We start from the raw sequence: 21,746 nt of genomic DNA, 5'->3' as shown, positions 1-21,746 counted from the left end.
GCCTAGAAATTGAGAGACTATGCTTCACAAATAGGACCATTTGATGCTCTGTTTAAGTTTTGTCCCAATCTAAGTAAGTTTTGAGGAAATAAATATGTGGCACTTTGGTATTCGTATTTTTTAGACAAAATGAATGACATATTTTATATCTTTCATAACTTTGACGCTAAAATTGAGGACGTCTAAACTTTTATTTTGGTGAAATAGTAAAGGATATTTCATCATTTTTTAAGATTTATGGTATATTTACCCAATTGTAAACTCGGGATTACCGAGTCGGGAGAATATTTTGCCAGTAGACCTAGGGATGATACGATATGATATATACCGAATTACTATATCATATTGAAATTTTTGAAATTGGGATTTTTGGTATTATGATATTTAGTATGATATATGGTATACATTTTAATTTTTTTTGGTATTGATATGGTATTTGATATTTAGAAACAACATATTGAAATATCGAAATATAAACTAAATGTTTAGAAGTTAAAACTTTGCCTACTCTATTTTTATTGAAATGTAAATTGATTGACAAAAGGAGTTGTTTGTACTTTCTTTTGAATATATATTTCTACATGTATAATGTGTTAGTAATTAGTATATATTGAGATCCTTTTCTGAATTTTCGAAGTCATAACACTCTATTATACGATATGAGTATATATTAGTCAAAGTTGAACAAACTATGGTTTATCGATTTACCATACCACAAAATACTGAAATCAAATTTCAAAATATCGAACAAAATTAAATTGATATGATGATATAATAGTTTTAAAAATCGAATACCAAAATTATGGTACCAAAATTTCAAATACAGTACCAAACTATACCATGCCCACCCCTAACTAGACCCATGTAACTATCTCCAAATTACAAATTTAGAGACGGTTTGATATTGCTGTTGGAAGACCAAAAATATTTATTTTGAAAAAATAAGGTGTTTGACAAATCAATAAAATTGCTTTTAAATAGAAGCATAAGCAGTTTTTCTGCTGTTGGGAAGAAGCTAAAAATTTCTGCTTCTTAAAAAGAGCAGAAGCAGAAGCAGAAAATTATTCTTTACGGAAAAAACTTACCCGCACCGGTGTTTACACCAAACTAATGCAATTTCCATTATTATGTGATTTCATGAAGTAAAACACATGTTAATTAATTAATGTTAAGTTAAATGAATAATAAATTTAAACACATGGCATGCATGTATTGGATTGGTAAAAGTTTTACCCTCTACAAGACCAAAAAATCCCTTCTATATTTACATATTTCCCCATATATATTTATTAATTAATTAACATATCTCATAATTTTGGTAAGAGATTCATTTATGAATTTTATTTTTATGTAATATTCCTTTTTATTATTTTACATTTATTATCATTACTTTATATTTGATATTTTTAATTATATTTAAATCATCATATCAATATTACATCAGTATTAAACTTTTTTTTTATATATGTATAATATTGATTGAAAAATTGAATATGTACATTTTAATTCAATAAAAATAAAAGTTTGATTAATTTTTTTATAATAGATATTTAAAATAATTTCTATATATAAAATAATCTTCATTTTAAAAGTACTTTGATGCTTGTCTTTTTTTTTTTTTGTAATTTGACACTTAAAATCACTTTTTTTAGCCAAACACAATTTGCTTATCAAAAACACTTTTCAAATGAATCAGCCAAAAACAAATTGAAAAAAATACTTTTCTGAAATGCTATTTTAAAAAAATGCTTTTAAAAATAAGTAGATTTTAGCAGCAATCCCAAATAGGCTCTAAGTTTAGACTAACTTGAGGAAAACTTAAATTTGGCCAGGTAACTAAATTTGTTTAATCATGTAATTAATACTTATTAGTGGTACTTATTTTTTTACCATGTAATTAGTTAAGGGGAAATAATACGAAAACAAAAGAAGAGTCAAATGGTTCATAGAACCGTTACATACGTTTAATTGTGTTTCCAATGTGTTATCCACAGTAAAATCATATTTACAAAGAGTCCAAGAAAAAAAGTTAAGAGGATCTGATTGCTTCTTTTTAAAATAAATTTCACTTTCTATTTTCAAAAGAGGCAAATTAAAATTAATATATGATGGCTTGTGCAGTTTTTTGTGTTTGCATTTATTCTACTAAGAAGCAACCATGGATATTCCAAGTCCTACCAAGCTTAAGGTTAGTTTCATACTTTGTTACTTTAATTTTATTCTGTTATGGCAAATTGAAGGAGTCATTTGTTGTGGCAGAAATTATAATGTATATGAAATTTTTCAGGGGAAATTTGTAGGTATTCTTGTTTGTTGGATTCTTGGATTTGGATCACTCATTGCTTGGAATAGTTTAATGAGCATAGGAGATTACTACTATGCACTGTTTCCAGTAAGTCTCCATTTGCAATAGAAAATATTCACAACTTCTAAAGTTTTTGTTTTCTCATTTTATTCGGTTATGTTTGGGATTGAGGCGTAGTTGTGCATGAATTATATATCTGACTGATTTGTTTTGGTATGAAAATTGAAGAATTATCATCCTTCAAGGGTACTCACCTTAGTGTATCAGCCATTTGCACTTGGAACAATAGTAATTCTTGCATGTAATGAGGCAAAAGTTGATACAAGAAAGCGCATCTTAGCAGGATATACCCTGTATACCTTAAGCACACTCACGCTCATACTGGTATGTTCTGATTTTTTCATTTTCTGATCAATATTTTGTTCGCCTTTTCAGAATCTGTTTTTTTTTTTCCAGTTGGATTTGGCAACTTCTGGTAGGGGTGGAATAGGAAATTACATTGGTGTATGTGCCATAGTAGGTTGTTTTGGAATTGGGGATGCTATTGTTCAAGGTGGAATGACTGGAGATTTATCATTCATGTGCCCGGAGTTCATTCAAGTGAGTGGCGGTAACACGAGTAACTTTGTTCTGCCTCAATTGCTACATGAAATCCTAAATTATGTGTGTATACTGATTCATGAATTATGCAGTCGTTTTTCGCTGGTCTTGCTGCATCTGGTGCAGTTACGTCTGGTTTAAGGCTAATGGCCAAGGCAGCTTTTGAAAACAGTAACAACGGTTTACGCAAAGGAGTTAGTACGTAATTTTGATCTCATTGTGAAAACAGTATGCTTGATGTACTCCTAGTTTGATGTGTCTTTTATATATTATGTTGAGAGAAACTTATAGAGTTATTGATTTTGCAGTGTTGTTCCTTGCCATCTCCGTATTCTTTGAATTCCTATGCATCCTTCTATATGCATTCATATTCCCTAAGCTACCAATTGTGAAGCACTACCGCACAAAGGCAGCTCTAGAAGGATCAACAACTGTTGCAGCAGACTTAGCTGCTGCAGGCATCGAAACTCAATCAATCGAAAAAGTAGGCTACTGAACTGTTATAAGTGATTTTCATAATCATAAACTTGATATGTTTCTGTTTACTGAACAGGCTAATAATGATGCTAAACAATCGGAACGTCTTAGCACCAAACAACTATTTTTCCAGAATATTGACTATGAGTTGGACCTGTACTTGATTTATGTCGCCACGTTATCAATTTTCCCCGGGTTCTTGTATGAAAACACTGGTACCCACACATTGGGGTCATGGTAAGTGTGCATACCTTTTCTCTGAATAAATAGTTATTGCTATAACTTTATTTGCAGTACCTCTTGAATTTCTTTTTCAAACTGTCAGGTATGGTCTAGTTCTGATAGCAATGTACAATGTTTGGGATCTGATAGGAAGATATGTTCCACTGATTGATAAAATCAAGTTGAAATCACGAAAGGGCCTCATGATCGCGACCCTCTCTCGTTTCTTACTGGTCCCTTGCTTCTACTTCACTGCAAAATATGGTGATCAAGGTTGGATGATATTTCTCGTATCCTTCTTGGGACTCACAAATGGTCATCTCACTGTTTGTGTCATGACAGCTGCACCTAAAGGATACAAGGTTGGTAAAATTTTAATTTTAGAATCCATACAAATTATCATCATTTTATAATATCACATCATATTATAACTGTTTGTTGAAATTTGAATTTTGTAGGGGCCTGAGCAAAATGCATTGGGTAATTTGCTAGTATTATTCATATTATGTGGAATATGTTCTGGTGTTGCTTTAGATTGGTTGTGGATTATTGGTAATGGAAAATTCTGAGATGTTATGTGACAGGACAATAACTAACATCACATTTAAACATATGTAATTCTGGCTTTAGAAGTTGTAATCAGAAAATTGTGAAGTTAAATTCATTCAGAAGAGAAAAAAAGAAAGGATTGTCTTGTTCATGTTCTGATGTACATTTAGTCTTTCCTTTGCCTTTTTTTGGTTCATCAAATATGTGAATATGATCAAAGTTGTCATTCAAATTGTAGACTCTGGCATTGCCAAATAAGTAAAAGTTTTAGACCTCACTCTTATGAGACATTTGGGCTTGTTGTTTCTTCTTGAAAGGGTTGTCATATTTGGGGCCAAAATTGGGCTTACAACCAAAGTAATGTTCATTTTCAAGTAGGTAACTACATGGAGTAGCAAGGCCCTATACATAATATATAGCAACAGTTCGTAGTTTTATAGGAGATACACGCATGTAGATATAATTAGACAGATATTGTACACAAGCGATTACACTTATTAAGTGTGTAGATACAATGTCTTTTGGTTACATATGTGAATACAATGTATTCCCACTACTTAGATATGGTATACGCACAAATACACTTGTTATGCGCAAGAATGCAATGTATTTCACATTATGCGTGCAGGTATAATGCATTTCACTATTATTATACACACAGTTATAATAAATTCCACCACATCATAAAACCAAAATACTATTAGTATTTACGTCAATTAAGGAAAAGCTCGCTATTTTTTTCTTTAAATCTAGGAACTAATAGAGTTATTTACTGAATTTCTCTAATTTGTTTTTAAGTAACTGTACAATGAAATTGAGGATGTGTTTGTTGGTCAAAATTTTTGGATTTTTTTTTTAGGAAAATAAGTTTCTTAAAAAATGAGGACAATAGTTTTCTTAGTGGAAGTAGGGAAAGCAAGTTTCACAAGTGACATTCTACATTAATTATATGTTCTCCCCACCCATTTTTAGGCTACAAATTCTTATTATTCAGGTGTTTGAATTTTTGACAGAAATAACCCATCATGTCAAACATTTTACCAAATTAGTACATTTTTTTGAAATTTTACCAAAATAGATTAAACGTATTTATCAGTAACATTTTATAAATTATTATATTAAAAAATTTCAACGAACAAAACTAACGGCAGACAAATTTAACGGAAGTATAAAACGTTACCCATGATAACGATTTAATCTTAAAACGTTACCATGAGTAACGATTTTCTGGTACAACCATGAGTTTAATCAATCTCTCGCGTAAACGGTAAATCTTCATTCATTTCCTCTTTCCTTCATCCTAATTCTAAAACACCGAATCTTTTCAGTTTTACCAAAAAAGTTAAAAAAATCATTTTTCATAATATCAAAATAATATTTGAATCTCATGTTTTCAAATTCAATACCTATTTACAGAAAAACACATTTTCAAAATGTTAACACAATCTCAAATTTCAACAACATTCAACTAAAAATATAATACCAACATTAAAAATGAAAACAAAAAAATAAATCGTATTACACAGTAAATCAAAATTGCAAATCACAAAATTTTGATGATATGTTCACAATCAACAATTGCAAAAAATTTAAAATAGAATTGAATAGAAGAAAAAAGAATTTAAATCACAAAACTTCAATAGGAGTTGGGCATTTTCGAAAAGTTCCAACATCAATTTGATTATATAAAAAAAGAAAGAAAGAAAGAATAGATTTAAACCTTGCACTAATAAACTAATAACTCATGAGAAAGGGGATCACTCTTTAAGGAAATTCTTAAATTGCATCAATTTTTTCAGTTGTTTCATGGATTCGTTGCCAATATGTAACTTGCAACTGAAATTTGAGAAATTGAAATATATCAGTTTTTAAACAATAAGATCTCACTCAAATTATGATTTTTGATGTACCGATGGTGAAATTGGAAATGAAGGATTGCTGGAATGACATTTTTCCTGTCTCAGAGACCTAAAACTTATTCCCCTGTTGCCCCCCAAAGATTGAAAGGACACTTGTCTATTTGTCGTTAATTAAAACGTTACTCCGAAATACGTATTATCTGTATGTCGTATACTGTTGATCACATAATACTTCTTTTAACGCCGTTTATAGTTAAATATTGTTTGCTGATTCTTTAAAATAATTTTTTTATAAAACATTACTCAGAAGTACGTTTATTCTATTTTGGTAAAATTTCAAAAAATTATACTACTTTTGTTAAATACTTTAAATAATGGATTAGTTAGGTCAAAACTTCCGGGAGTTCATGTGACCCATTTTTAGGTTACAAATTCGTCTTTGCTTACAAGTTTAGGTTTAAATGATAAAATATACAAAGGTTACTTCTTCTCTAGTTGTAATTTTTTCTGGTTCAAAGTAGTAATTTATTTTATATAATAATTGTTGCAGTTCCATTATTACAACTATTTCCCCAGGTGTGGTGGTGTTAAATTGAGGATTAAAAACATAAGAATTATAATAGTGACAGTAACAACATGACCCACAAGACAACAATATATAGAATAATATATAAACATTAATACTAGTAGTATTAATTTACTAAGAAATTTTCTATTACGTATATATCTTACCCAAACTTCGAGTAAGTTGTATAAATGTTGAATTGGCAAAATAGGATGGAGTAAATTTTTTAAAACAAATATATGGATCTGCCCCTCTATCCTTCTCCGCTTAAATATCAGACTTTTGTCTTGAGTAGGGTTCAAACTCGTGACATGTACCTAACCCACACATCATGCATTGCACTCTTACCACTGAATAAAAGTCGGGGGATGGTGGAGTAAGTTAAACTTTAATTTGATGGATATGTAATACTAGAGTATAAGGCAAATGCAAAATAGGAAGAGCTCTAGTACTACTGAAGGGGTTTTCAACAACTATATATGAGGCCAAATTCTCCTAATCTTTGTTAGCTGATTTTATTGGTAATGAAAGGTTTTTAAAAATCGTAAAATTAAAAATATTTTGTTTTTCATTTTAGATATGCTGGATCATGAATTATCAAAACTGCAACCTATTATATGGTACTGCTGATTTGTTGGTATCTCCACAAATAGGCCTCAACTTAACTTAATTAGTGCTGATAAATTAAACTGGTTTGTTTTAAAAGATAAAGTCTAACTTGATATAGCATACCAAAAAAAAGTCTCCTCCTCATTAGCATTTTTGGTTCCAACTTGTCGAAAAATAACTGAAATGAAAAACTTTATTTTTTTCCTCTAAAATGAAATTTTCTTTTCTTTATTTAACAGATACAGTTTTTATTGAGTTTTATCAATCAAATCAGTAAATAAATAAATAGTGACAATAATTTGTAGGTGATATATAAATACACTTAGTTTCATAAGAATACTCCAAGTCCGTTAGCTATATTATCTCGCAAAAAAAACTTTAAAGATGTTACAGCTGGCGTATACGTATGCATCTTTGTCATATGATATGCTTTTAAATTTTTGAACGCAAGAGTTGCATGGTAACACATATTCTTACATAAAAGCAATTTCTGGTATAGATATTGATATTTGTCCGACTTTTATGGCAAGAGAAGTAAAGTTGGACACATTATATATATATATATATATATATATATACAGTGGCGGATCCAGGATTTAGATTCCGTGGGTGCCAAATAGACTTATCGATTAAATTAATTTTATATTTGATTAAATTATTCGTCTTTTCGATATAAATTAATTTTAGTTCTCTAATTTTTCTTAAAAGAACGTGTGCAACAATTTCCTTTTACTTAAAAAAACGTCTTTCTCAAAAAAATAGGTACAAATGGGATTCAAACCCGCAACATCAGCCTTCTAAAGTTGCCCTCCTACCGTGGCACCACAAGCCAATTTTGTTCTGTGGGTGGCACGCTTTATATAAATATAAATATTATATATATACACTTATGTATATATAGAGTTTCCGTCGAAGTTCGGGGGTGGCGTGGCACCCCCAAACCCCTTAATAGATCCGCCTCTGTTAATATATATATATATATATATATATATATATAAATTTTACTTTTTTACGGAGGGTATCATGTCAATTTCCATAGTTAATTTCTTGTATACAACAGTTAAAATCTATATTACTCTTTCTAATTTTATGTAACGAAAACCAGCAATTAAAGAAAAATTACAAAGAAAGTGATTAATATTTTGAGAAGTTTCAAACAGATATTATTCTGAACCTATAACTTCAGTACTACAATGAATTTAGTACTGTTGATGATTTTGAAGTTCGAATTCATCAAATTTAAATTATGAATACGCCTCGGGAATAAACTCGAGTGCAGGCTGATGAAGTCTCATGAGGTTGATTTTCTGTTTTTGGATTTGTGAAAGGTTTCACAGAGTTCTTAAAAATGAGAAAAATGACTTCATTAATCAAAGTTGGAAAAACAAGCTCCACAAGTACTAGTTACGATCCAAGTTTATTGTCTCTTCCCTACTCACCCAACAACTCCAACTCCCATCCCCGCCACCCTCGAACCCCACCCTCTCATCTCACCTCCACAATGTTTTGCTAGATCACATATAAATATTTTTTACTTACTTACCAAACACTTAAAAATAAGTAAGAAATCCACTTGTTTTTCGAGAAAAATATTTTCCTTCCTACCAAACACACCCTTCTTGTATCAAAATTCTTATTTTATACATTTTGATTAGTATGAAAATGTATCTTTCATGAGAATGCAAATTTTTAGGTAGCTACCGCTTCCAAACATGGACGGAGTGCGGACATAGGCTTTAAGATAGTTTTGATAGAACTTATTACTCCGTAAATTTGACATAAACACTGTATATATGTATGTTAGGAAATTCACTAAATATGTACACAAATTAAATTTAAGACTCAGTATTAACATTTTTTTCTTTCGTAGTGCCACGCAATCAGGGGCGGAGCCAGCCTTCTATTAGGGGGTTCATCTGAACCCTCTTCGATGGAAAATATTACTATTTATACACGGTTAAAATTATTTTTTTATGTATATATAATAAATGTCAAACCCCTTTCGATTAGTTCGTGTTTAGATTTTCAGATATTGAACCCTTATTAAAATTCCTAACTCCGCTACTGCACACAATGAACATAGTAGTGCGACACGAGATTACTAACGGACAGTCGAAAAATGATACGACTCAAGACCGAGCTCTATTTGGTTGAGATTCACCTTAGAACTCAAGCAACCAGGAGCTATATGCATATGCTATTTGAGTCGATTATGCTGTTTGGTTGTCAGGCTAGTGACTGTTGAATGTAAGGGGAGGGCACAAAATAATTAAAGTACAATTATCATTTATTGTCTAAATAAATCCACTATAGAAAGAAACTGTTACTTGTTTCCATGAAATTTCATAGATATATGTCATCAATAGTGCAACCAATTTTGAATATGTTTTTCATTCATCATCTCAACCTCCATGTAAGATTTCAATTTTGGAAATAACAAGCTAGAGCTTTTTCTAAAAGAAAATTGATCGATACTCATTTGACAAATATACAACTAGCACTAGTTGGTTGATGTCTCTGTCTAAATGAGTAATTATTTTTATTTTTTTGAAAAAAAGATAAGGTTAGCTATCTTCTGATATTCCTGAATTGACCAACAGAAAAAACTCACTCTCTTTTTAATAAATTAATTTACTTTCTGTTAAATGCTGGTAATTTCTGCTAACAAATTTAAATAGTTACTGCTACAAACTTAACTACAGAGAAATAACAGATTCAGAAACTTTGGGGGGTCAATAAATGTAAACATGAATAGAAAAAAAGTAAAGAATACAAAAGAATTCATAAGAAAACTCACACTTGATGCCAAAACTTTTTTGTTGCTGACGAGAACACTGTCTATTGTGTAAACGCACTGAAAATGCACGAAATCACCTCCAAATTCATTGTTTCCTGGTCTACCATTACTATATACACACAAAATCTTGATTTTAGTGCAATTACATTAAAACAGGTTGGTCATACAAAAATATCCAACCCATAATCAAATATACATTATGCATTGCCATTATTTGATAAAAAATCGTTCTTTGAACATACCAACTGTTATCTGATATCCAAATGTATCTAACTGTTTATTAAAAACTTTCCAAAGTTCCCAACCAATTCTATTAATAATGTAACCTCTGCCAAAACAGAAAAAGAGAAAATCACTTAGAGAACAATCTGATCTATGCAGCAACATAAAGTGCAGCTCGTCAGAACCACAACTACGCCTCAATCTCAAACAATTTGAAAATGCAACCGAATACATTATCTCATTCACCAATAAAAACAAAAAAATCATTCACAGACAAACAGAGTGTTCTAAATTTTGTCTTCTCTCATCAAACTTCTATTACTCAAATTTTCATTTTTTCTGAATCATACATTGTTAAGCTATATAGTCTGAATTTAGGAGTTCCTGATTGTGTGGGACTCTCATCAGATGCACACATCTATCTGTCTATCTATACAGTATAAAAACTACAGAAACTGAGGGGTCATAATTGGTTGCAGTGTCAAATAGCCTCCACTTGTGATTCAATCGAAGCATCCAAGACGATTTAGGACTCTATTTCATTGCATCACAACACACACAAACTACATTTATCTATCAATTTCTCATTACACACACACTAAAAAGTAGAAAGTCACGCACTAAACCCTAGTCACAGAAAGTCCCTCAACACCCACAGAATTTTCTTTACTCTGTACTTCCAAGATTCGATTTTTCCGAGAAAGTTTTGATTTTCTTGGAAAATTAAGACACCCAATGGAGGAAAACGAAGCTCTGCCGGACGATCTCCGGTGTAACAGAACTGACGGTCGACAATGGCGGTGCAAGCGGCGGGTAGAGGAAGGGAAAAAGCTTTGTGAAATTCATTATGTTCAAGGTCGTCACAGGCAGATGAAGCAGAAGGTACCTGAATCACTGAAAATCGTGAGAAATACGAAAAACAAGAATCAATCCAAGATTAAGAATCCAAAAGGGTCTCTTGAAATTGGGTTTTCAAAGAGTGAAAGGGCGTTGAGAATTTTGAAGAAAAGGAAGCCCCTCAAGCATAAACCCTGTGTTTCAGAGGCGTTAGATGAAGCTTTGAGGAGAATGGAGTTGAAAAGAGGCGATTTGCCGTTAGAATTGATTCGTGTTTTCTTGAAACGGCAATTAGAGAAGAAAAATGAGAAGGAATCGAAGAATGCTAGTGCTGAGGTGATGAGAGAATTCCCTAATGCTTTAATGGCTATTCCTAATATACCTGCAAAGAATTTTAACAATGCAGGTTCTGTTTTAGACGTAAAATTAGGCCTGGATTCCAGCTCTAACCCCTTTACGTTAAGGCGTTTCAGATCAAAAAATATTGAACCCCTTCCAATTAGTACAATGCAGGTTATTTCTTTTTCGTGTGAGCTTTTGTTTTAGTTCAAAACTGATGTCTTTCAAATTGTTATGGTGGTGTTTACATGATAACTGTTGTAATGATTATGGATGCCTTTTTGGTGATTAGGCCTTGCCATTTGCTAGGAATGTGAAGAATTTAAGTAAAGTAAAGAGAAGAAGGTTGTGTCATTGGTGTAGGAGAAGTAGCTACCGGGTCCTGATCAAGTGTTCGAGTTGTAAAAAACAGTACTTCTGTCTGGATTGTATTAAAGAAAGGTTTGGTTTGCTTTCTTTAGCTTTTGACAAATGTACTTGATTTAGGTATGTTTACCTGTTTTATCACAACTCTCCTGTATGCAAAAGCATTTATAATGAAACCATTTTTGAATGTTAAATACATATTGGACAATCTTCAGCTGGATTATCCGATGACTTTATACTTTTGTCAGGGACGTATAACTACTTGAAGTGGGTAATATAATTGCACTTGTCTGTCTCTGATTCTGGTACTTCCAAATTAGGGATGACATTCAGTTCGGATGTTAATGACTTTAACCTGTTGGCATGGATCTTAGAACTATGAGTACATATCGGATAATCTTCAGCTGGATTATCCGATGACTTTATACTTTTGTCGGAGAGTGTATAACTACTTTAAGTGGGTAATATAATTGCACTTGTCTGTCTCTGATTCTGGTACTTCCAAATTAGGGATGACATTCAGTTCGGATGTTAATGACTTTAACCTGTTGGCATGGATCTTAGAACTATGAGTACATATCGGATAATCTTCAGCTGGATTATCCGATGACTTTATACTTTTGTCGGAGAGTGTATAACTACTTTAAGTGGGTAATATAATTGCACTTGTCTGTCTCTGATTCTGGTACTTCCAAATTAGGGATGACATTCAGTTCTGATGTTAATGACTTTAACCTGTTGGCATGGATCTTTGAACTATGAGTACATATCGGACAATCTTCAGCTGGATTATCCGATGACTTTATACTTTTGTCGGAGAGCGTATAACTACTTTAAGTGGGTAATATAATTGCACTTGTCTGTCTCTGATTCTGGTACTTCCAAATCAGGCACGACATCCAGTTCGGATGTTAATGACTTTAACCTGTTGGCATGGATCTTAGAACTATGAGTACATATCGGATAATCTTCAGCTGGATTATCCGATGACTTTATACTTTTGTCGGAGAGCGTATAACTACTTTAAGTGGGTAATATAATTGCACTTGTCTGTCTCTGATTCTGGTACTTCCAAATTAGGGATGACATTCAGTTCTGATGTTAATGACTTTAACCTGTTGGCATGGATCTTTGAACTATGAGTACATATCGGACAATCTTCAGCTGGATTATCCGATGACTTTATACTTTTGTCGGGGAGCGTATAACTACTTTAAGTGGGTAATATAATTGCACTTGTCTGTCTCTGATTCTGGTACTTCCAAATTAGGGACGACATTCAGTTCGGATGTTAATGACTTTAACCTGTTGGCATGGATCTTAGAACTATGAATACATATCAGACAATCTTCAGCTGGACTATCCGATGACTTTATACTTTTTGTCAGGGAGCGTATAACTACTTTAAGTGGGTAATATAATTGCACTTGTCTGTCTCTGATTCTGGTACTTCCAAATTAGGGACGACATTCAGTTCGGATGTTAATGACTTTAACCTGTTGTCATGGATCTTAGAACTATGAGTTGGTCAAGAAATGCAATGGACTATTAAGGTTATCCTTGAGAAAGTTAGGAAAAGGTGAACTTTATAAAGTGAGGGGGAGGGGGATGTACATTTTGCTGATGATTCTCTCCTTATAACCAAATGGGAGTTGGTAAAAGATAGTATTTGACTGGGGGGTTGTGCAGAAGGGTGGAAATGTTAGAATAAGTTAACAGTCACCTATTATTTTTCAAGTATTGGATAGTTGAGTCATGAGTGTTGTGGTTTCATGAAGATGTTCTTTTGCAGAGAGAAAATATAGTATGATCTAATGTTACATGAAGTCTATGGATATAAAGGGAATCCTCGGACGTCATTAGTCTAATCAATCCTAGCATACCATATCTTTATGAAAGTAAATCACAGTAGAGCTATTTCTTGTGAATTGCAATGTAATATGTCAGGCATTTTTAATAAGCACAAAGTTTTATGCGTTCGTGCTCTACATCCTTGAAACACTTCACTCTTTCAAGAAGATACATGAAATTATTAGCTTTTTGGTGTGGAAGGAAAGAGGCTGAGGTGTATTCCCCAAGTGACTCCTCACCGTGAGTTGGCACATGGAATCCATTTGATCAAGACGGGGAAACAATAAAATCCCCCTGATTCAGTAGTACGCATAGCAGGCAGCTAAGTCCTACAGAAGACGCCTCTTGTTTATATGTGAAATACAAATACAATCTTTATGTGTAGAAATATGCTTGGGTAACCCACTTGCATGCATTATCTTGGTTTCTGCAATAGACTTTTGTTGACTGGTCTAAATATGATCAAAACAAATAAAGTTTTCTTTGTGCTGAAGTTGCTTCTTTTGAAACTCGAACAACTGGTTTAGTGAAATTTCTGATGTTTGATCTGTTTTAGGAATTTGGAACAGCAAGAAATTAGGGTGAAATGTCCCATTTGCCGTAGAGATTGTAGCTGTAGGATCTGCAAAAGGAGTGAATTGAAGCCCAACAGTCATAAGGTATGACAATATTGAAACTGCATTTGAGCGATCATGTGTACTTAATACTTATCCAATTCTGATTTGTTTGTTTACGAACAACATTGTACCAGGAATCCTCAAGGCATAAAAGGAAGGTTCCAAAAGTCCAACTACTTTATTATCTGGTCCACCTGCTTCTACCGATACTGGAAAAAATAAATGAAGAGCAGAGAATTGAAGTAGAGATAGAAGCAAATATATCAGGTACTATTATTGACTCAACACTCTGGACTTTGGTCGATTTTGAGCATCTACTCACTTTTTACATATTATAGGAAAGGGGGAATCTGACATTCAGATTCAGCAGGCTTCAGCAGGAGATGGAAAATTATATCACTGGTAAGTTGACTGATCCTGAGTCCTGAAAAGTTTGGTTGGTAAGGATGTTAGACCTGCTGCCTGTCTTATACATGATATTTTAATTCTGAGCAGTAGTAACTGCAACACCTCCATCCTGGATTACCACAGAATCTGCTCTAAATGTTCATATAGCCTTTGCTTATATTGCTGTCGGGATTCCCGTCATGGAAGCTTAACTGAAGATTGTAAGTCCGAAGGTTCCAATGAAGAACAAGCTTGTTCTTCTAACTTTGAGCAACAATCAAGGATGAATTATACTAGCACCTCAAGGCAAAGTTTCTCGGGGATACATTACCCATCTTCCAGGTCATGCTCCAACTATCAAGCTTGTGCTGATGGCAGCATATCTTGCCCCCCTGCAGAATATGGCGGTTGTAGTGATAGCCTCCTGGATTTAAGATGTGTATTTCCCTACCCTTGGATCAAGGAGCTGGAAATCAGCGCTGAAGCAATATTATGCAGTTACAACATTCAGGACACAGAACACGATTTTTCATCATGCTCACTATGCAGGGGAAGCGATCATAAAGATGCTGTTGCTAATTCATTCATCAAAGTAGCCGAGAGACAAAATTCGAGGGATAAGTTTCTGTATTGTCCATCTATAAAGAATCTCCGTGAGGAAAACCTTGAACACTTTCAGAAACACTGGGGTGAAGGTCATCCTATTATAGTACGGAATGTGCTTCGGAATTCTTCTGATTTGTCTTGGGATCCGGTTGTTATGTTCAGCACTTACCTTGAGAAAAGGTCAAAATGTTCCTCGGATAAAGAAACAGCCAAGGCACAAAATCACTCGGACTGGTGTGAGGTAATTATTTTGATGCTCTCTTCATTAGTTCTCCTCTGGGCCCTTGACAAGAAGTTTCTTCTATCATCACCCTTGACAAGAATTTAACCTCTAATTACAAAAGGATGCAATCGAAAATGTATGTTGGTTCAAACTTGAAATAAGTTAGATAGAAAGGCAATTCTCTACCTTATACAAAAATTTGCGCTTTATCCACAATGGGAAGAACTTTAGGGATAGGCTAAATTCATCCAACCTTTTTTTTATTCAAAATAATGGATGTGTCTGAGATACCTTGTGTGCACCTTTACTGTTCCACAGATTACCTGATATCTCCGGCCAGTATTGGTACTGGGTAACTCTGCCCTCCGAGGCTTTGGCAGATGGGAAGAAATCAACTATTGTTGATTGCAACCCCTAGTCTCGATATTTTCACCCACTTTTTACCTCTTGGTTACAAAATCAGAAGGATGCATGGACTAAGTTCATGTAAAGGAAAACTGCACTTTTCCTGTTAATATTGTGATTATGAAAGAGCTGGAGACTTAAGCGGAAGCTGCACCATTTTATTTGTTGTCATATCCTAGATATTCTTATATCTTGCATGTTTTTCTTGGTTTATAGAACAAAGGTAGATGTCTATGGGCTGCTCTTTTTGGTTTAGGACAGTAAGAACTACTCTGTTTTATTTTATATGGTAGTCTTTGACAGGACATGAATTTAGATAAAGAAACCAAGAAGGCTCTGACACATAAGGTAAATATATGTAACACACAAAAAGTACCCAAAGAAGTTTATAGTGTTCAGCATATCATGCCAATTCCTCTAAGAGCGTATCATTGAAGGCAAACGGGCGTGTCAAGGTTAAAGAGTTTCCAAAGATAAAAGGTGTCGATCTTTTCGAAATGGACCAAAAAGGAAATAGTGTCATGTTAAATGTAGGGGGCGGGGTAGGATGGGGTAAATTAGTATAGAAAAGGAAGAGAAAATTAATATGATGGATCTATCATCTATATATCTTAGTTGTATTTGCCTTGCACCCTGCATTCCAAAGGAAGAGAAAATTAATATGATGGATCTACCATCTATATTTCTTATTTGTATCGCCTTGCACCCTACATTTTCACGACCTGTAGAAATAGAGAAGGAAGAGAAAATTAATATGATGGATCTATCATCTATATATTTTATTTGTATTCGCCTTGCACCCTGCATTCTCACCACCTGTAGAAATAGAAAAGGAAGAGAACTAATACTCCCTCACTTGGCATGGAGTTTAAAATAGTAAAGACGACTTTTGAATCTTGTGATCTTAGCTAAGATATGTAGAAGGTACCAAGACGCCCTTTAATCATGTGGTCTTAAACATGTCATGTGGAAAGTTACAATTAAAGAGTTGCCAAAAAAGGAAAGAGACATCCTTTTTTAAATGGACTAAAAAGGAAAGTAAGACAAACAAATTGAAACGGAGGGAGTACTTAATAATTAAAACTTTCGAAAGAGGACGAACAAATGTTCTCGGATATTAATCTTAATTCTCACGCTATGTAATTAACAAATGAGAAAAAAAGAAAAATGTATAGTTGCAATTATGCTACAGCATCCTTTTCATCATCTGCTTAATCAGAATTGTTTTCCATTCTACTAGTGCTTTGTAAGGAATTATTTTAACTGATGTTGATTTTCTACATTTTCTTTTGTATATGAGGTTGCCTCTGACAGTGTACATGTTTATGTAAAAACAAATATCATGGCCTGATTACCTGCACTTTGTAGGTTGAAATAGCTAGAAAACAGATATTTATGGGGTCACTTGAATGGCAAACACATGCAACAATGCAGCGTGAAATAGTAAAATTCAGAGCATGGCTTTCTTCCCATTTATTCCAAGAGCAGTTTCCTGCTCACCATGCTGAGATCTTGCGGGCTTTACCACTTCAAGAGTATATGAATCCAAAATCTGGTCTTCTAAATCTAGCAGTTAAATTGCCACCGGAAATGCCACAAACTGATTTAGGACCTTCAATCTATATTTCCTATGGTGGGCCTGAAGAACTATTGCAAGCAGAATTTATCACTAACCTATGTTGTGAATCATATGATATGGTAGGCCTAATTTTCTGCTCATATCTCTATTTTTGTTTCATTTTCTTATCTTGACTGCAACCTACTGAACATTGAGACCATCCTCTGTTGTATATTTTCTCTGTGACTGCTTATTCAGAAGAAGAAACACATCTCTGCTTCTGTGAAAGTAATCCTACAAGATTCAGTAATATAGCATGACAAGTTCATAAAAAACATTTAGTGATCCAATCATCCTGCACCTCTTCATACATGCAGCATGGAAGGGAAATTTAAGTAGACTGAAACTATCCATGTATTATGGCTACCCATAGGGTTCTAAATATGATTTTCTCTTACAGTCTAAAGTAAAGAGTGATCTAGCATGTGAGAAGACGATTTAAATTTTGATTCATATTATTTGGATTTTGCTCAGGTTAATATTCTTGCAAGTGCTACTGATGTTCTTGCTTCCAAGGAACAAGTAAGAAAAATAAAATGTTTAATGAAAAATAAGAAGCCTCAAGATCACAAGGAAATTACCAGCCATTTCAGTGATCAGAAAGGAAAATCATCTCTGCATAGTGGAGACACAGAAGAATCCGATCTGCAGGATGCAACTGGAGAGCAGTTGCCTGATGGTATTGCTGAAGTACCTTTCTACTCTAGTGACTCACAAAAAGGTCAAAAGTATGAAGACCGAGATAGCAATATCTCCAGTGACAATGAAAATGACTCTGAATCTGAGTCCGATGTCTCACTGTTCTGCTCTGGATCTGTTGAAAGGTCTGAAGATTCAGACAGTGATTATATTTTTGAAGATGTTGATGGTGCCAAGAAAGAAGCAAAACCCTCAGGTGCTCAATGGGACGTTTTCAGCAGACAAGATGTCCCAAAGCTTCTAGAGTACCTCAAAAGGCATTCTAGCGAGTTCACCTCCATGCGTGGTTATTCCAAACAAGTACAGCTCTTTGTACCAAGAGTTTTGTGGTAAAAGGTAGAGTATGGCAATAGAAATTAACATAATCTCCATCTTTTGGCACGTGCAGGTTGTTCACCCAATTCTTGATCAAAGCTTCTTCTTTGATGCATTCCACAAATTGAGGCTTAAAGAGGAATTCGGTATATTTGCTTTGTCTTCTTTTATCTTTATCATTTGGATTAAATTAGTTCCAAGTCTTAATGTTATTACTTTTTAGATGTTCAACCTTGGACTTTTGAACAACATCTTGGAGAAGCTATTATCATCCCCGCTGGATGTCCATATCAAGTCAAACAACTTAAGGTATCCTTTATAATGATGACATTCATACTTCTTCACACAATTTGATGAGAAAACCTGCATATCTCCATCTTTCTCCTGTTCTTGTAGTAACCAAGTTTGAAAGAATAAGTAATTTCACCTGTGTAATGAGACAACCAAGAATTGTAGCCTGATTTCCTCACTGCTCATGTAGATGTTTACTATATTGGATATTTTGAACAAAGAATGAAGAACTGTTTTTCTGGTCATTCATGGATTTATTCATAGTAAATGTGAGATTTGGAGATAATATTAGCAAAGAATATCCAGATCAATTGAATAGTTCCCACCATATTCAAATGCTGGTTTGTTTAAGGTGACAGATATCTTCTGCGCTGTAACTTCTTCAAAGAAAGTAGTTTCCGTTTCATTAATTTGCAGTATTATTAACTGAAGCTTATTGATGGCAGTGTTGTTAAAGGTTCAGATGAGAACGCTTATGCCCCTGAAACTAGGTGCAAAGCGGCTGGCGCTTCGCGTTGCTTAGGTGGCACTTCAGTGCAGACACCAAGGCAATACGGTGTGCGCCTCTTCACCCACGAGCTCCTTCTTGAATAAGACAACACTAAACACTAAACATAGTTGACTAATTGATATATTAAATATATTAGCTAAGCTCTGTGAATGATTTGTCATGATTAGGAATAAGAATTTCTTTATAGGGTGAATTAGGAATAGGAAACTAGAAATCCAGTATAAGAAAATAAGTCAGCATACCTGAATTTTAATAAATAAAATTGCAACTTTGCATCTGAATCATAAAATTATGGCTTTGCACTTGATTTTACAATATATTTACTATTATATCTTTTTTTTTTACCCCTCCCTAGTTGCTCCCTTCCTTTTTTTCTTCCTTGGTAAATCGAACTCACAACTTTCAAGTTGGAAGTGAGAGATGCTTACCATCCGAGCAACTCCCTCCCGTTATATATTACTATATCTATTTTACTTTATCATAATTTTCAGTTCTGTTATCCATATTTTTTTGTTCTGATTTGACATGCTGTGAACTGTTCCATAGTTTCATTAGCTCTTCTATGTCTTAAGAAGCCTTAAACCAGCCTAACATTGTTTTCTTTTGTTCATATTATATACTGACGCGATTCTAGTCTCAGATATAACAGTATGGGACTTTATTTCTTTTAGTGCATAATAACTAACAAAAGACTCTATTCACTGACCGCAGTCATGCATCAACGTTGTTCTGCACTTCATCTCGCCTGAAAATGTTGCTGAATGTATCAACGTAACTGATGAAATTCGTCTACTTCCTGAGCACCACAAAGCCAGGGGAAAAATGCTGGAGGCAAGTTTCACAACGCTCCTTCTTTTAGTTGCTAGAATTAGGTTCACACTGCTATAATATAGAAATCTAAGCATGTCATCGTTTGATGAATTTACAAAAAACTTAATGCTGGGAGTAGGTATTATGCTTGTCTAGACTTCTGTTATCATTCATATTTGGTAGCGGAAAAGCATGTCTATTAGTCCTTCTCAAAAGAAAATACTCCTTCATCAAGTTCTTTAATTTATGACAATGTCTATTTGTCCAAAATAGATGTCTTGTTCATTTTCGTTTATGCTATCTAACTGTTATAATTTGACCAGCAGGTGAAGAAAATGGTTATTTGTGGGATGAAGAATGCAATTGCAGAAATTCACGACCTCACGCGTACCAAACAGTCCTCTTGAAAGATGCATCTTTGTCAAAACTGATTTGATGCAGACTTTGCAGGTTCGTGCTTACATACTACTAGGGAGTAGGATCTACTTCTTTTTTTCGACAAAAGGAGGGATGACTGGATACTGATTGCTTAAGATCTTTGTCACTCGGCAAAGATTTACTTATGTATATATATATATATATATATATATTAGAATCATTAAGGTGCAACTCATAGATCTACCCAGTGACAGATTTAACTCATAAAAAGGCAATGTAAACATATAGTACTATTTAATATTGCATTGTACATGCTTTGATTGGCAAGGCAAACTAAATCCGAATTCGGGCTAGAAAGTCTCACATTACGCTCTCTAACAAAGGAGCCCTTGGGTACCCAAGGGGACTCGAATTCGAGATGGCTGGTTAAGAATGAAGGAGTACTTCATTCCACCACAACATTAAGGCAACTCTGGATATAACCAGGTTGTTTTTTCCCTCCGGAGAACTTTAGGAGACAAAATTGGAAAAAAAGTTCAAATATGCCATTGAATTTTAAGAAAAAACTTGTTTATTTCATTCGTTAAAAAATTGATCCATTTTTGTTTGAGAAGAACTCATCCATACCATTATCCATTAATAAATAATGGCATGGATGAACTATTCTCAAACAATAATGACATAGATAAACCAAACTTTTAACAAGATAGATATAAATAGCCCTTTTCTCGAAGTTCGATACATATGTTAGCTTATTTCTACATCCTCTACATTGTTGCCTCCCATGTGAAGCTCTGCACGTCAATATTCTTTAACACAAGAAATTATGTCAACTCAGAAACAAGTCATTAGATCAAACAGTACATGTATGTATTCTTATATATATAATGCACCTTACATAAACACAACTATGCTTAGATACTGATATATGCAAATTAAAGTATCAGTACAATACTAACTAACAAGCATAAGCTAGTAATTACGTACATTGCTATGTATAGACTGATTTATGGTTGATACACCTATATGTAGCAACATGATAAATACACATTGTAAAGTGCTAGTGATGTTCCTTGTGTGAATTAAAGTAGAGAGCACCCATAGGAAGACCAAGTCCATTGTCACTTGCAAACTGGCGAGTCCTTGTGGTGGTTTATGGGCTCTGCCTAAACAGAGTGAACACGTATCGATGTATCCCTGCTGGTGGCTGCGGTCCCATATATTCCCTCCCTGCACCAAGTGAACAATTAACGCGTAACAGTTTAAATTATATGCATCGACAGACAAA

The 21,746-nt window shown here is 33.7% G+C and overlaps 2 protein-coding genes across 2 annotated transcripts; both read left to right on the top strand.

Moving 5' to 3' along the window:
* The first annotated feature begins 2,116 nt into the window (after window positions 1-2,116).
* On the top strand, window positions 2,117-4,249 carry LOC125822422 (equilibrative nucleotide transporter 3-like). Its single transcript, XM_049501816.1, has 9 exons — window positions 2,117-2,188; window positions 2,288-2,392; window positions 2,534-2,689; window positions 2,762-2,905; window positions 2,998-3,103; window positions 3,214-3,389; window positions 3,459-3,619; window positions 3,708-3,966; window positions 4,063-4,249. Exons 1-9 carry the CDS (start codon window positions 2,159-2,161, stop codon window positions 4,171-4,173), a joined length of 1,248 nt encoding a protein of 415 aa, XP_049357773.1. The 5' UTR covers window positions 2,117-2,158; the 3' UTR covers window positions 4,174-4,249.
* A 6,491-nt stretch (window positions 4,250-10,740) lies between these two features.
* On the top strand, window positions 10,741-20,487 carry LOC125822431 (lysine-specific demethylase JMJ25). The gene is made up of 12 exons (XM_049501826.1): window positions 10,741-11,555; window positions 11,674-11,822; window positions 14,155-14,257; window positions 14,350-14,482; window positions 14,554-14,617; window positions 14,711-15,449; window positions 17,205-17,534; window positions 17,929-18,453; window positions 18,542-18,614; window positions 18,692-18,777; window positions 19,982-20,101; window positions 20,407-20,487. Exons 1-12 carry the CDS (start codon window positions 10,941-10,943, stop codon window positions 20,485-20,487), a joined length of 3,018 nt encoding a protein of 1,005 aa, XP_049357783.1. The 5' UTR covers window positions 10,741-10,940.
* Window positions 20,488-21,746: the final 1,259 nt, after the last annotated feature.

This window comes from Solanum verrucosum, unplaced genomic scaffold (genome assembly GCF_900185275.1).
Source record: "Solanum verrucosum unplaced genomic scaffold, falcon-dt-bn FXZP01000103.1, whole genome shotgun sequence".
Taxonomy (NCBI): domain Eukaryota; kingdom Viridiplantae; phylum Streptophyta; class Magnoliopsida; order Solanales; family Solanaceae; genus Solanum; species Solanum verrucosum.
This window is presented reverse-complemented; position numbering and strand designations above follow the sequence as displayed.